General features: G+C 43.4%; 1 protein-coding gene across 2 annotated transcripts in view; it reads left to right on the top strand.

Annotated features, from left to right (window-relative positions):
- abca4a (ATP-binding cassette, sub-family A (ABC1), member 4a) overlaps positions 1–14,806 on the top strand; it is a 49,384-nt gene that overhangs the window by 21,459 nt on the left and 13,119 nt on the right. For both annotated transcript variants that reach the window (XM_086191499.1, XM_086191500.1), the window contains exons 13-31: positions 189–394; positions 478–654; positions 986–1,208; positions 2,265–2,486; positions 2,597–2,801; positions 3,003–3,080; positions 3,228–3,422; positions 3,855–4,032; positions 4,162–4,293; positions 4,426–4,565; positions 4,667–4,804; positions 6,609–6,805; positions 6,957–7,059; positions 7,364–7,569; positions 7,900–7,954; positions 10,355–10,530; positions 11,405–11,529; positions 11,626–11,724; positions 12,154–12,343. In XM_086191499.1, the coding sequence (XP_086047625.1) occupies positions 189–394; positions 478–654; positions 986–1,208; positions 2,265–2,486; positions 2,597–2,801; positions 3,003–3,080; positions 3,228–3,422; positions 3,855–4,032; positions 4,162–4,293; positions 4,426–4,565; positions 4,667–4,804; positions 6,609–6,805; positions 6,957–7,059; positions 7,364–7,569; positions 7,900–7,954; positions 10,355–10,530; positions 11,405–11,529; positions 11,626–11,724; positions 12,154–12,343 (3,045 nt within the window). The remainder of the gene's footprint in view (positions 1–188; positions 395–477; positions 655–985; positions 1,209–2,264; positions 2,487–2,596; positions 2,802–3,002; positions 3,081–3,227; positions 3,423–3,854; positions 4,033–4,161; positions 4,294–4,425; positions 4,566–4,666; positions 4,805–6,608; positions 6,806–6,956; positions 7,060–7,363; positions 7,570–7,899; positions 7,955–10,354; positions 10,531–11,404; positions 11,530–11,625; positions 11,725–12,153; positions 12,344–14,806) is intronic.

Below are 14,806 nucleotides of genomic sequence, written 5' to 3'. Positions count from 1 at the left end.
GTGAAGTTCAATAAGTAATGAAGGTCTAAAATATGTTTCAAGTGGTCTAAGTGACCTATAAAGGGAAACATTTTTAAGAGTAAATCAAAATTTTGTCTCCACAAACTGTCTGGGTGATGCTCCTTTTCCATTCAGAAGTTGTGCTGGTCCCAGATCAGGCCTTCACGTCTCTCCTCTCTTCCATCCAGTGTGTGATCCTGGATAAATTTGTGGCTCTGCCTGATGAAGACACAGTCACTCATCGGGCCTTGGACCTGCTGGATGATGGCAAATTCTGGGCAGGTCTTGTGTTTGTAAATGTGTACCCCTGGACCACCAAAGTCCCCCCTCATGTAAGGTTCAAGCTCCGTATGGATATAGATGCAGTGGAGCGCACCAACAAGGTCAAAGACAGGTCAGGATCAAATTCAAACGCAATGATGGGTTTAGTTAGAACCGTGATCATCAATGTAGACTAAATATATGTATTTCTCACAGATACTGGGACCCTGGCCCCAGAGCTGATCCAATGGATGACCTCCGCTATGTTTGGGGGGGCTTTGCTTACTTGCAGGACATCATCGAGCATGGCATCATCAAGACTCACACAGGGAAACAGTGGCCACTCGGTGTTTACCTACAACAGATGCCCTATCCTTGTTACGTGGATGATCTGTGAGTGGAACACACACACACACACACACACACACACACACACACACACACACACACACACACACACACACACACACACACACACACACACACAGCTCAGAGGGTAAGTAGTGTCTTAATCTACCAGATCAAAGGCAGCGATCTGGAAATTTAAGTCCAACCATTCAAAGAGAGGGATTTTCTGAAAATCTAATTATAGATTTTATGAAGCTGAAATCAAAACTGTATTCCACCAACAGGTGTAAAATAATTCATCTTTTTTCATGCCAAATGTATGACGCTTCTCATTATCCTCCTCTACATTGTGTTCCTCTTTTCTTCCATCTCCCAGCTTCATGCTTACGCTGAATCGCTGTTTCCCCATCTTCATGGTCCTGGCCTGGGTCTACTCTGTGTCCATGATCGTAAAAACTATCGTTCTGGAGAAAGAGCTCCGCCTCAAGGAGACCCTGAAAGCCATGGGGGTCACCAATGGGGTCATCTGGTCCACCTGGTTTATTGACAGCTTCCTCATGATGGGCACAAGCACTGCTCTCCTCACTGCCATCATCACAGTAAATTCTTCTGTCATCCTACTTGTCTCATACTCACATCCTCTACGTGAACACGGGTGAAAGACAGACATCCGATCTATATGTGAGCTGAATGAGGCTTTTTAGTGATTTACGAAATGTGTCTCTTACGTCTCTGGATGATAAACAACAGTCCAATGCAGCATGCATGTGAACAACCATGCAGAAATGGGCTGTTGATGATTAACACTCCTACCTTGTGAGAGTCAAACATTGTTTCATGCAGACGGCCAGACCGATGGATTACCATGGGCTTGAGTGACTTTACACGAGCGGAAGACATGTAAAACAAGAAGTAATACAAAAGATACACCAAGAAAATGTGAGGAGTTGTATATCTTTTCGTTTTATTTCTAAATCTGTGTCCATTATTTCTAATTCCACAGAAATTAAAAAAAATTTTAAAAAATCCCAAAGATTCAAAAGGCTTGGTTTTACTTAAATATGCCTTATTAAAATGTTGGAAAAAATATAGCAGTGTCACTGATTGCAAATGTTCCCGACCGTGTAGGTAAAAAAAATCCCATCAGATATAGGCCTCATCTGGAAGTGAACAACGGGCCAGCAACGGGTCTGGAGTATGGCAAAACTGATGTAGTGATGATTTGCACCCACATTTCATCATACATTTAAAAAGGCACCGATGTGCACATGTGGGTCCTAGCTAGCTGTTTATTTTTTTAATATCTTAAAACGATGTGAAAGAAGCACCGGACAAGGGGATCGTTCCATTTAGCTTTTCACTCTCAGCATACTTTCACAAACAACGCTGCAACCCTCGTGCGATACACCTTCAGCCACTGGCCTTGAATGGTGTTGACTTTGAGAACACAATGGTTTATTCAGCCCACATCCATCCCAGAGGACATTCAGCATTGTATGGATGGGAAATTAGTATTTTGGTCTGGTTTAGGCTCTAGTTAGCATTTGCTTCACATTTTAGATCCAGAGAACTAATTAAAGGCATCCAAAATCCACTTGGTTTCTCTCCTCTCTCTCTCTCTCTGTCTCTCTGTATGTGTGGGGTCTGGCCTGCAGAGAGGGAGGGTACTGACCTACAGCAACCCCCTCATTCTTTTCTTCTTCCTGCTCACTTTTACCATGGCCACCATCATGCAATGTTTCCTCCTGAGCGTCTTCTTCAACCATGCCAATTTGGCAGCGGCCTGCTGTGGTATCATTTACTTCTCACTCTACCTTCCTCACATCATCTGCTTTGCCTGGCAAGACCACATCACCAAAGACATGAAGATTCTGTTGGTGAGTGGCAAGGCGGACCGTAAACTTCAACACGTGCACCAGAAGAATACAAATACAACTCTATACAACATTGACTTTACAAAGCACTGAACTCTTGCTTTCTCCCTCAGAGTCTTCTTTCTCAAGTGGCGTTTGGTTTTGGGACAGAGTACCTGTCGCGGTATGAAGAGCAGGGTCTGGGTCTGCAGTGGGACAACATCCAGACCAGCCCTCTAGAGGGGGATGAATTCTCCTTCCTCATGTCCATCTGCATGATGGGTGTGGACACTGTGCTTTACGCAGTGCTGGCGTGGTACCTGGACAGCGTCTTCCCAGGTCAGTGTAGCAGAGAGAAAATAGGTCGCTTCTTTATCTATGAAGAACAAGATCCTTTGGGTACTGACATGCAGCACACAGATCATTTCTGGGGAATAATTCAAAAGATGTGTTAGAAGTTCTGAAAACATTTGAATTGATTTTATTCATGTTAATGCTCATTTTCAAATGCTTACTGGGTTTTTTTTTGGCCTATCATAGGACAGTATGGAATTGGCCGACCATTTTATTTCCCCTTCCTGCCCTGTTATTGGCTGAACACTGTGACTCCAGTTTCAGGTAAATGTTTTTCTTTTGAAACCATTTCAATGATTTCATGATACACTAAAATACAGAGGATCAAGGGTTGTGATGTCCAATGACTGAACCCATAGATCTCGTCCCAGAGACCGATAAACTCTCATGGATTTATTTTTTTCTCTGTAGACGACAACAAACAGGAGTTGGATAAAAAAGGCTTTGATAACCTGGCAAGCAGGGGACAAAGACAGCAACCAAAAAAAGAGGAGGAAGACAAAAATACTGGAGAGAAACTGGAGGAAACCACCTCTTGTGAACACCAGGATCAGCGTGAGAGGCTGGCAAGGGAGAGCCAGCATGACGACAACAAAGACATGAATGGTAATGTATTTTATGATGTCTGAAACTACAATTTTCCAGAAGAGTTGTGTTTAACGTACTACGTTCAACGTAAATGTCTTACTGCATCACACATCACAGCTGCTTCTTCCTTCTTCTGTGACAACCCAGACGTTGCCATTGCCTCTCTCCCAAAAAGATTCAAATGTAGGAACTCTGCCTCTGTGTGTGTGTGTGTGTGTGTGTGTGTGTGTGTGTGTTTGCATAATTGAGATCACACTGGTAGGTTCTCACATCGATGCTCAGCAAATGAGTCATGGAAACTGTTTTCTCTCTCATCTCTTCCATTGTTCCTGAAAATAACAGTGCGATTTATTGATGTAACTGTCACTTTGGTATACCTACTTGCAAAACATGCCCCAAAACATGTTCCGCTGTACTAACATGGCATATATGGTTCTCATCAATGTGCAGGGAAGCCCTTCTTTGAGGCTGAGCCAGCTGACTTGGTGAAGGGTGTTTGTATCCAGAACCTGATCAAGGTGTTTGACAGCAGCTCCAGACCCGCTGTTGATGGCCTCACTCTCAGTTTCTATGAGAGTCAGATCACTGCCTTTCTTGGGCATAATGGGGCTGGCAAGACCACCACCATGTATGTCACACATGATGAAGGCTGACCATGAGGAGAGCCGATAATCTTCAACTGAATTGTTCAGCATCATTGGGCGGCTGGGGGACAGTCTAGTTCAGCCCAGCTCTCTCTCTTGTCCCCCTCTACCAGGTCTATCCTGACTGGGATGTTCCCTCCCACCTCAGGCACAGCCACCATTTACGGCAAAGACATCCGTACAGACATGGACACCATTCGTCGGTCTCTCGGAATGTGCCCACAGCACAACACCCTTTTTCAGCAGTATGTAACACTCTTGAATCAAAATATACTCTAAAGTACTCAATATACTTAGTTTTAGAACCTGAACGCTGTGTTTTACACTTTCCTGAGTTGAGTATTCAGCGTACATCGTAATGTTTCTGTCTCTCTTAGTATGACTGTGGCTGAGCACATCCTCTTCTACTCACGGCTGAAGGGCCGCTCAACAGCAGAGGCACTGGAGGAGGTGGAGAACATGCTGCAAGATTTAGGTCTTCCTCACAAGAGAGATGAACTGACACAGAATCTCTCAGGTCAGTGTGGAAACATCCTCACCTTCAAAAACCACCACCTTATTAACACTGACACACGAATGAGGGCACCCTCAGTCTTCTAATCGAGGTGTCTTATCCAGGGGGTATGCAGAGGAAGTTATCAGTCGCATTGGCGTTTGTTGGTGGTGCAAAGGTGGTGATCCTGGATGAGCCCACATCAGGCGTGGATCCCTACTCTAGGCGTTCCATTTGGGACCTGCTGCTTAAATACCGTGCAGGTAACGGTGACCCCTACAGGCTAAAAAAGTTTTTTTTTTTTTTAAATGCTCCATTGTCATGTGTCTGTGGAAGTCTAACAGCTTTTTCTCTCATCATAAAAATATTCAAAGCTTATTTTGCTATAAAGCTGTCCTGTACCATTGCCAGCATGTCCATACTAGAACTCCACTAGTGAGTTTTTTTTCCCATTTGTTTTGTTTTCTAATTTATATTTATTTCAATACTGGATTAGTTTTTTTCATATTGACCAGTATTTTAACATTGGTACACCCCAAAGACAGCATACAGGGAGCGGACATAGCCACCATAACTTTGTAAATGTGTAAATTTACAGTATTTTTGGACCACAAATTTGAAATATGGATTTTGACTTAAAAAAAAAAAAAACACATCACCATGTGGCCACACATCAGCCAATCAGAGGGAAACGTTTAACTCAACTGCTAAAATATATGCATGAATTTGAACTGTTTTTTTAACTGTAGGCTATGTGTTAATCTTGTGAAAAGATCCACTTTTGCCAATGGCTGATACAGATATACAGTATATATATATACAGTAATATATGTATATGTATATATATATATGTATATATATGTACATATATGTATATATATGTATGTGTATATATATGTATATATATGTATATATATATGTGTATATATATATATATATATACATATATATATATATACAGACAGACGCATTGATTGCTGAAGAAACACTTAATTATGTTCTACATATATGGAAATAGGTAACTCGGCAGCGTCTATGGTATTAGTGCTCTAATCCAGAGTGATAATAAATGTGAGATCAGCAGCCTTGTCGACAGCTGGAACCTCCGATGGACTCACCCTTAATAACAGCAGACTCAGTACACAGTCAGTGCAGATGCCTACACAAGACCCAGTAGGTTCGGTTCCAGCAGGGAACCACGGCTTGCTTGTGGTTGTTATGCGACCAGAAAATTGTAGAATCACATGCATCAGAATATATCTTACCTTCAGAAAAAAGTGCTGACTCTGGCTATTCTGTGGAGGTGAGCAGTGGAGAAGAAGCGTTTGTTCATTCTTAGGACAATCCAAGCTAGCTTCATGATGATCTCTTCCAGGGTTATTTAACGCTAAACCCCACCAGGATTATCAATTCCTTCATCACCATTAATGTTACCTATTGTAAGAAGCCGGGGTTTGTTGGGATAATTTGGCGAGAATAAAGCTTCAATAAATACATTACTTTGTAAATGTTGACACTGTCAGAGAGACGTCTTTATATTTACTGAGGTAGCAATGGGTGTTGCCTTCCATTTAAATCTTTATAACAAGTATTTGGAACTATATTTAAACTATCTAAAGCAGGTATTTTGTCTTTTTCATATGAAATATTACAAAATTGAATTGACCGATATATCGGTTATCAGAATTTTTGTTTTCCCTAATATTGAAATCGGATTCGGCCCTTCAAAAAGACATATCGGTCGGGCCCTAGTGTGGAGTTTGCATGCTCTCCCTGTGCCTGCATGGCTTCTCTCCTCTAATCGGATACTCTTAATTGACCGTAGGCGTGGCTGTGAGTGTGAATGGTTGTCTGTCTCTATGTGTTGGCCTTGCGAAGGACTGGTGACCCGTCCGGGGTGAACCCCACCTCTTGCCCTCAGCCATCTGGGATAGGCTCCACCCCCCTTTGACCCTTAACAAGAGAACTGGTAGAAAATGGATGAATGGAGACGGAGCAAACACTTCTTTCCGTCGTTTGGTCCTCTCCTCAACCCTTCTGCTTGAATCCTCTCATCCCTTGTTGCAGGCTGTACAGTGATTATGTCCACCCACCACATGGATGAGGCTGACCTACTAAGTGACCGGGTCGCTATCATCTCTCAGGGACGCCTCTACTGCTGTGGTTCTCCCATTTTTCTCAAGAACTGTTTCGGTGCTGGCTTCTACCTCACTCTTGTGCGAAGAATGAAACATAGCGCTCCAAAGATTGGTGAAACCACAGCTGTATGTTTTTTGCATTTGCCTTTAAATGGTATAGAATTGGGTTTTTTTTCTATATAAAGATTGGGCATAATATCAGAATATTTTCAGAGTAAAGATAAATAGTCATATTTTTAAACGTCATGATGATTTTTGGTAACATTTTGTCCTGCAGGCTGGCTGCGACTGTACAGAAACATGCTCCTGCACGTGCTCCAAGTGTTCAAATTTTAAAGCAAACCAGGAAGAGAGTCAGGCTGCAGACAGACAGATGGATGGTAAGGCCAAAGACATGAGCCCTATTACATCACTGCGTTGCCTAAGTCACTCTGAAACTCCTTAAACCTGCTCAGATCACGCACAGTACTACTGTATGGGCCGCTAACACACATAGAAACAACTGGGGGCATCAACAACTTCTCAAGTGGACGTACTGTGGACTTCATGTAAAATTTAAAATACTGTATTCTGTCATCAATTTGTTGATAAAGTACAAGGAAAGAGGTAACCTGCTGGTGGTAAAACGGAGAACTTTGTCTTGAACTTCAGAAGGGTAAACCTGCTTGTGCTGGGCATTCCTAGGTAACATGGAACGCATCACTGCCCTGGTGCATCACCATGTGCCACAGGCTCGCCTCGTTGAGGCCATTGGCCAAGAACTGACTTTCTTGCTGCCCCACCGTAACTTCCAGCCCAGAGCCTATGCTAGCCTATTCAGGGAGCTGGAGGAAACCCTGGTGGACATCGGCCTCAGCAGTTTTGGTGTATCGGACACGTCACTGGAAGAGGTGGGAGCACATGAGAAAATCCTTTTACGAGCTTCACTCATGTCTTTGGTGTCATTATATGTTGATAAATACGGAACAGGCTGAATTGTGATTTACCAGAAAAATGACCAAATACATTTACATCGTTGTCTGCTTATTAAAGTACAAATTATATTTCCATCTATCCAATAAAGCAATAATTGTGGATCTAATTGATGTCAAAACAGGTGTGCGCGTTACTGGTACCTCAAAGAAGTACAGGGCAGAGTTTGAAGTTGCTTTGATCTAACAATGGGCATTGCCCTGTTTTGTTTTTTTAAAATAATGATTCATTATTGACTCTCTTTTTAGATCTTCCTAAAAGTTACTGCTGATGGATACGCAACCAACAGGAAATATAGTCAAGGTAAAAAACAAGGACAACAATTCCAACGTTCGGCCAGCGGCATTTATCATTTTCTGGTGATTGGTCAAGTGGCTGAAGTCGTTTCTCCTCTTGCGCTCTTCTCCATCCACCTCTCTTCTCCATCCACCTCTCTTCTCCATCTACCTATCTTCTCTATCCACCTCTCTTCTCTATCCACCTCTCTTCTCTATCTACCTCTCTTCTCCATCCACCTCTCTTCTCTATCCACCTCTCTTCTCCATCCACCTCTCTTCTCTATCCACCTCTCTTCTCCATCCACCTCTCTTCTCTATCCACCTCTCTTCTCCATCCACCTCTCTTCTCTATCCACCTCTCTTCTCCATCTATCTCTCTTCTCCATCCACCTCTCTTCTCTATCCACCTCTCTTCTCCATCCACCTCTCTTCTCTATCTGCCTCTCTTCATCATCCACCTCTCTTCTCTATCTGCCTCTCTTCTCTATCCACCTCTCTTCTCTATCCACCTCTCTTCTCCATCCACCTCTCTTCTCTATCCACCTCTCTTCTCCATCTACCTCTCTTCTCCATCTGCCTCTCTTCTCTATCCACCTCTCTTCTCCATCCACCTCTCTTCTCTATCTACCTCTCTTCTCCATCCACCTCTCTTCTCTATCCACCTCTCTTCTCTATCCACCTCTCTTCTCTGTCCACCTCTCTTCTCTATCCACCTCTCTTCTCCATCCACCTCTCTTCTCTGTCCACCTCTCTTCATCATCCACCTCTCTTCTCCATCCACCTCTCTTCTCCATCCACCTCTCTTCTCCATCCACCTCTCTTCTTCATCTACCTCTCTTCTCTATCCACCTCTCTTCTCCATCTACCTCTCTTCTCCATCTACCTCTCTTCTCCATCCACCTCTCTTCTCTATCAACCGTTCTTCTCCATCCACCTCTCTTCCCTATCTACCTCTCTTCTCTATCTACCTCTCTTCTCCATCCACCTCTCTTCTCTATCCACCTCTCTTCTCCATCCACCTCTCTTCTCTATCTACCTCTCTTCTCCATCCACCTCTCTTCTCCATCCACCTCTCTTCTCTGTCCACCTCTCTTCTCCATCCACCTCTCTTCTCCATCTACCTCTCTTCTCCATCCACCTCTCTTCTCTATCAACCGTTCTTCTCCATCCACCTCTCTTCTCCATCCACCTCTCTTCTCTATCCACCTCTCTTCTCCATCCACCTCTCTTCTCTATCCACCTCTCTTCTCCATCCACCTCTCTTCTCTATCTACCTCTCTTCTCCATCCACCTCTCTTCTCTATCTACCTCTCTTCTCTATCCACCTCTCTTCTCTGTCCACCTCTCTTCTCCATCCACCTCTCTTCTCTATCAACCGTTCTTCTCCATCCACCTCTCTTTTCTATCCACCTCTCTTCTCCATCCACCTCTCTTCTCCATCTACCTCTCTTCTCTATCTACCTTTCTTCTCCATCCACCTCTCTTCTCTATCAAGCGTTCTTCTCCATCTACCTCTCTTCTCTATCCACCTCTCTTCTCTATCCACCTCTCTTCTCCATCCACCTCTCTTCTCTATCTGCCTCTCTTCATCATCCACCTCTCTTCTCTATCTGCCTCTCTTCATCATCCACCTCTCTTCTCCATCCACCTCTCTTCTCCATCCACCTTGCTTCTCTATCCACCTCTCTTCTCCATCCACCTCTCTTCTCTATCTACCTCTCTTCTCCATCCACCTCTCTTCTCTATCTACCTCTCTTCTCTATCCACCTCTCTTCTCCATCCACCTCTCTTCTCCATCCACCTCTCTTCTCCATCCACCTCTCTTCTCTATCCACCTCTCTTCTCTATCCACCTCTCTTCTCCATCCACCTCTCTTCTCCATCCACCTGTCTTCTCTATCCACCTCTTATCACTACATTTCTAGCCTTTGTACCCTTTTGTCTACCTCTCTCAGTCAAGAAATCATAGCAGCACATTTCTTCAGCTAGTCTTTTTGGATTCAACTGATTGGCAATTGATAGAGAACCACCAAAGGGTGACAAAGGCATCTTGCAACTCAGAAAGGTTGTTGCTGTTGTGGGAAAAAAGATTAAGACAGTTGACAGTCTTACTAAATATGAACTGCACATTTTTACTAAAAAGATGGAGGTTCAGTCTTGAAAAAATATTTTTCCTGCCAAAAGCAACATGCACAGAGCTTCAGTTTTGGTTTTTTAATTAGTGATGTGGCCAACTGAAACATAGATTTATATTTTGGACCGTTATCACCACCACACCAGTCAAGACGCTTCAGTTTTCAGTCCGCCTGTATGCATGTAGAGCAGTGCCTGAACACACATGATACTTTTGCACTGCTTGCTGGCCCCTGCAAAGTATTGGCATCACAGATGCAGGTCTGTGACTTGACCTGAGCTCTATGTTCCAGAGACAGACAGGGCTGTCCACACCAACGGCCAGGGCCTGTGTGATGTCCTTGAGGAGGGTGCAGGCAGAGGATCCTACCAGGTCAGAGGTCTGCATCTGACCATGAAGCAATTCTTTGCACTGCTGATCAAGAGGTTGCATCACACCACTCGCTCCTGCAAAGACTTCTTTGCCCAGGTGATCTTTCTGTGCTATTATTATTAATGTGGTACTTTGCTGTGATTTAATGCTGAAAGTGTCGCTATTCAGGATATCCAAGTTTGAAAATAAGTTGGCAATTGCAAATCACTAGAGGTTCTGAAATCATATGAATACATTGAATAGGCTATTTGAGTATTCAGTGTTATTCACACAACAACAACAACAACAACAACACTATTATTAAATGGTAAATTCATAGCTAATCCATCCATCCATCCACCCATCCATTTTCTACCACTTATCCTGTTAAGGGTTGTTGCAGGGGGGCTGGAGCCTATCCCAGCAGCCTTCGAACTTGAGGCGGGGTTCACTCTGGACAGGTCGCCAGTCCATCGCAGGACCAACACATAGAGACAGACAAGGGCAGTCCAAAGACATCAAGAGGGGACAAGGCTGATTGATATTCTAAATTGACTGTAGGTGTGACTGTGAGTGTGAATGTGATGGACTGGTGAACCCCGCCTCTCGCCCAAAGGCTGCTGGGATCGGCTCCAGGCCCCCCCCCCCCCCCACGACCCTTAACAGGATAAGCAGTAGAAAATGGATGGATTGCTTAAATTGTAAATTTGCAACTGATCCATTGTTATTTTAAAATTGGTTTAAGCATCTGCTTAGGTAGTTCAAACATTTAGTGATAGATTTTTAAACTGTCTATCAAACCATCTCATTGTGGTCAAGTGGGGCCAATAGCCCAATGAAAAATACCAAAATGGTTCACTAGAGCAACTGCTCTCCTTTTTTAACGGTAACATAACTATTAATAAATCATAAAGTTTAATTAACGATCACTTTGCTATTAATTAACGACAGGATATTTTTTGAATTGCTGTTATGATTCTGTCTCTGGTAGATCGTTTTACCTGCCAGTTTTGTTTTCCTGGCATTGATGTTCACTCTGATTGTTCCACCATTCGGAGCGTATCCAAGTCTGACCCTCAGTCCCTGGATGTATGGGAGACAGTACACCTTTTTCAGGTGGGCATGTAGGGGTGCTAGGAGAGTTACAAATACAGTGACATTTTTAATTCTCCAATGAAGAATTTTGGTGCTTGTATTATTTTCAATTTGCAGCAATGAGCGTCCAATGGATGCTCAGATGAGGTACTTTGGGGAGGTGTTGCTTGACAAGCCAGGTTTTGGGACCCGCTGCATGGTGGACGAACCATTAGAGTAAGTGACCTAAACCACAGTTTTAAGTAAATGGAATTGTCTTTAAAGGACCTGTGTATTGGATTTAGTGGGCATTGTCTTTGCCCCAGGGATTTCTGTAACCCTATAGAATAATTATCTATCTATCTATCTATCCATCTATCCATCTATCCGTCTGTCCGTCTGTCTGTCTGTCTGTCTATCTATCTTTCTGTCTATCTATCGATCGATCGATCGATCTATCTATCTATCTATCTATCTATCTATCTATCTATCTATCTATCTATCTATCTATCTATCTATCTATCTATCTATCTATCTATCTATCTATCTATCTATCTATCTATCTATCTATCTATCTGTCTATCTATGTAACAACAGATTTTTCATTTTGTCACGATCAATATGGGCTATTTTGTTTGACCACATGTGTCTTTCTCCCACCGGCAGAGATTTCCCATGTAATAACATCACCACTGAGTGGGAGATGTCCCTGGTGAACCCTGACATTTTAGACATGCTGGGTGGTCCGGAGTGGAACTCCTTTAGACCATCTCCAGACTGTCAGTGCAGCACAGCCAAGAAACTCACCATGCTACCTACATGCCCGGAGGGTGCTGGAGGTCTGCCACCCCCACAGGTAGATGGTTGGGTCTTTATCAGGAAAAATGACAATATTCACACATACATTTAGGCAGCTACCTAACCCGAACCCTAATCCCAATGAGGGGGGGCTTTACTTTTAACCCTCGTCTATGAGGAGATTTCTGTTCAGTGCACAGGTGCATGGAGTTGAAAGATATGAAATTTGTTCTTAAAACCAGATTCCAGGCCAATGGTCTGTCTGTCCTTGAAAATTTTTGCCATACTGCCAAGTTCAAGAGGGGCAATCCAGTTCTCGGTGGTGTGCTTTGATCCAGCCAGATCCTGGAGTGAGGACAGGCATGTGGCCTAAGCCCAGGGAGAAACCATGTGAAGCGCAGAATCCTATTGATTGGTTGATTCCCTTCATAGGAGCTCTGAATAGCTTGGTTATTGCCCTCAGTGTTGGGTCTCTGAAATACTAATAACTGTAAAGGAAATCAAGCACAACATTTCAAGTCAATAAACCAAGGGATTAGGAACCAAGCACAGCCAAATTAATGAAACAGAACAAAACAGAAAAAAGACCCACGCATACGAGTTTATGGAGTCAATAGCTACTAGATACTTAAATGACTTAATAATCACAAGTATAGAGCTGGCTGGGGGGTGAATTGTGCTTCTCACTCTCCTCCGCTTACCTTACATGCATCGGGGTGGGGGGCTCACCCCTCTGTTTAGTTCCCGTGATATGTTTCAATAATATTTTCAATAAATGATCAGTCAGATGCCCCCCCCCCCCCCATTTGGTGGTTACGCATAAGACCTACGTTGTTTACACTGAATGTGAAATGGATTATTTTGATGCAGGCGGAGCTTAACAATTTACCCCGAGTGACAGAGGAAGCTGAGTCAGTTGATGTCCTCTACTAAAACATGGCCATAATCCCTCAGAATGCTGTGAATGTGTGCTGACCTGGAATACAGCTTCATTCATTGAATGATGACACTTAATGTCATATTTTAATGGTAGAATAGTAATAAATATCATTGTTATAAATATAATTCTTACATATATACTGTATATATGCATAAAAGTATCAGCACAACACAGAAATTATTCATTTTCACAGAACTGTATCAGGGTGCATAAGTTTGTCATGCAGCATTTTAAGTGCATTCAACCCACTCTTTATTTTACACCTGAAATCTGGCATCTTTTAGCTTTCACAAGTCCATCAATAATTGGCGTCACATCCTGAGTGCCAGCCAATTTCGTGTGCGTGAGCCTTGAGCGCAGCTTTGTTTTATTGATGCTCATTACAGCGAAAACTTGCTCACAAAGATATGTGGTTCCAAATATGCACAAAACGGGCCGATCAGAGGCATTCGCAGTGAAAGGGAGCAAAAACGTTGGAGTCTTTCTCCAGTTCACCAAAATTTCGCAAAATGCTGCTGGAACTCGTGCAATAGTCCCGTTATTTTATCTTTGAACCGCTTCGTGTCCATGGCATGTTGGGTCGCGCGCCCATCTTTCAGACAAGGAAAGTTGGCAGCATCACCACCGTGAGTTGTGTCTCCCACAGTGACAGCTTCAACTTGAATGCACGTATGCTGTCATAATACTGTGTGACAACTTGGCTGCACTCTTGCAGCATTTTGTTCAAGTTATTCAAGTGCTCTGTAACAGCCTCCTTAAATGCAAGGTCCTGCATCCATTCTGTGGACTGAAATTCTAATACTGGTTTGCCCCTTTTTTCCCCCATGAACTGTTCAATTTCTACTCATAAATCAAAGAGAAGCCTCACACTGCACCTCGGCTTAACCATCTTACCTCGGTGTGGTGTGGCAGGCCATAGTTGTGGTCTTTCTCTCTGAGAAGGCTGTCAAACTGACTGGGATTCAGGCCTCTGGATTGGTTGACATTAACAGTTCAGACGACAACCTCCATGATGTTATCCATCTTGAATCACTAGCAACACAATGCCTCCTTATGCAGAATACAGTGAGAAGTCCAAAAATCATGTCTTCCATTGATCATTGATGGCAGCCATCTGTAGCCAGGCTGACAGCGCAAGACCAGACCACTCTGACCCTCTCCAGCGCTCCAACAAGAGTGGTAAAAATATCACCTGCTGTTGTGGTATCCGTCATTGGCACCAACTCCATGAATTCCTGGGTCAAAGGGTCATCAACTCTGACCCGTCCATGGATGGATGGATGGATGGATGGATGGATGAATGACTGGAGGGATGGACTTCACTGTGCTTCAAGTGGCTGTCTCAATCCACTGAAAGATTAGAAATCCTGTCTAAAACTGTGTTTCTTGTCAAATTATTTGCAAAACCTGATGCTTTTCAGGGCACACAATCTCTGCAGCCTTCAGCATGCATATCTTCACAAAGTCACCCTCATTAAGTGGTTTTCAAGCCAGTGCACTTTCATTAACTTTCGCTGCAGCATCACCCTTGTCTTGGTAATGAGTAAACACAGACTGCTGTGTCTTCAGACCCGCAAAAAA

This window comes from Aulostomus chinensis, chromosome 21 (assembly GCF_037954235.1).
Source record: "Aulostomus chinensis isolate RoL2024-O1b breed Wild chromosome 21, RoL_Achi_v1.0, whole genome shotgun sequence".
Taxonomy (NCBI): Eukaryota; Metazoa; Chordata; class Actinopteri; order Syngnathiformes; family Aulostomidae; genus Aulostomus; species Aulostomus chinensis.
The sequence above is the reverse complement of the archived record's forward strand: the minus strand, read 5'-3'. Positions and strand labels throughout refer to the sequence as shown.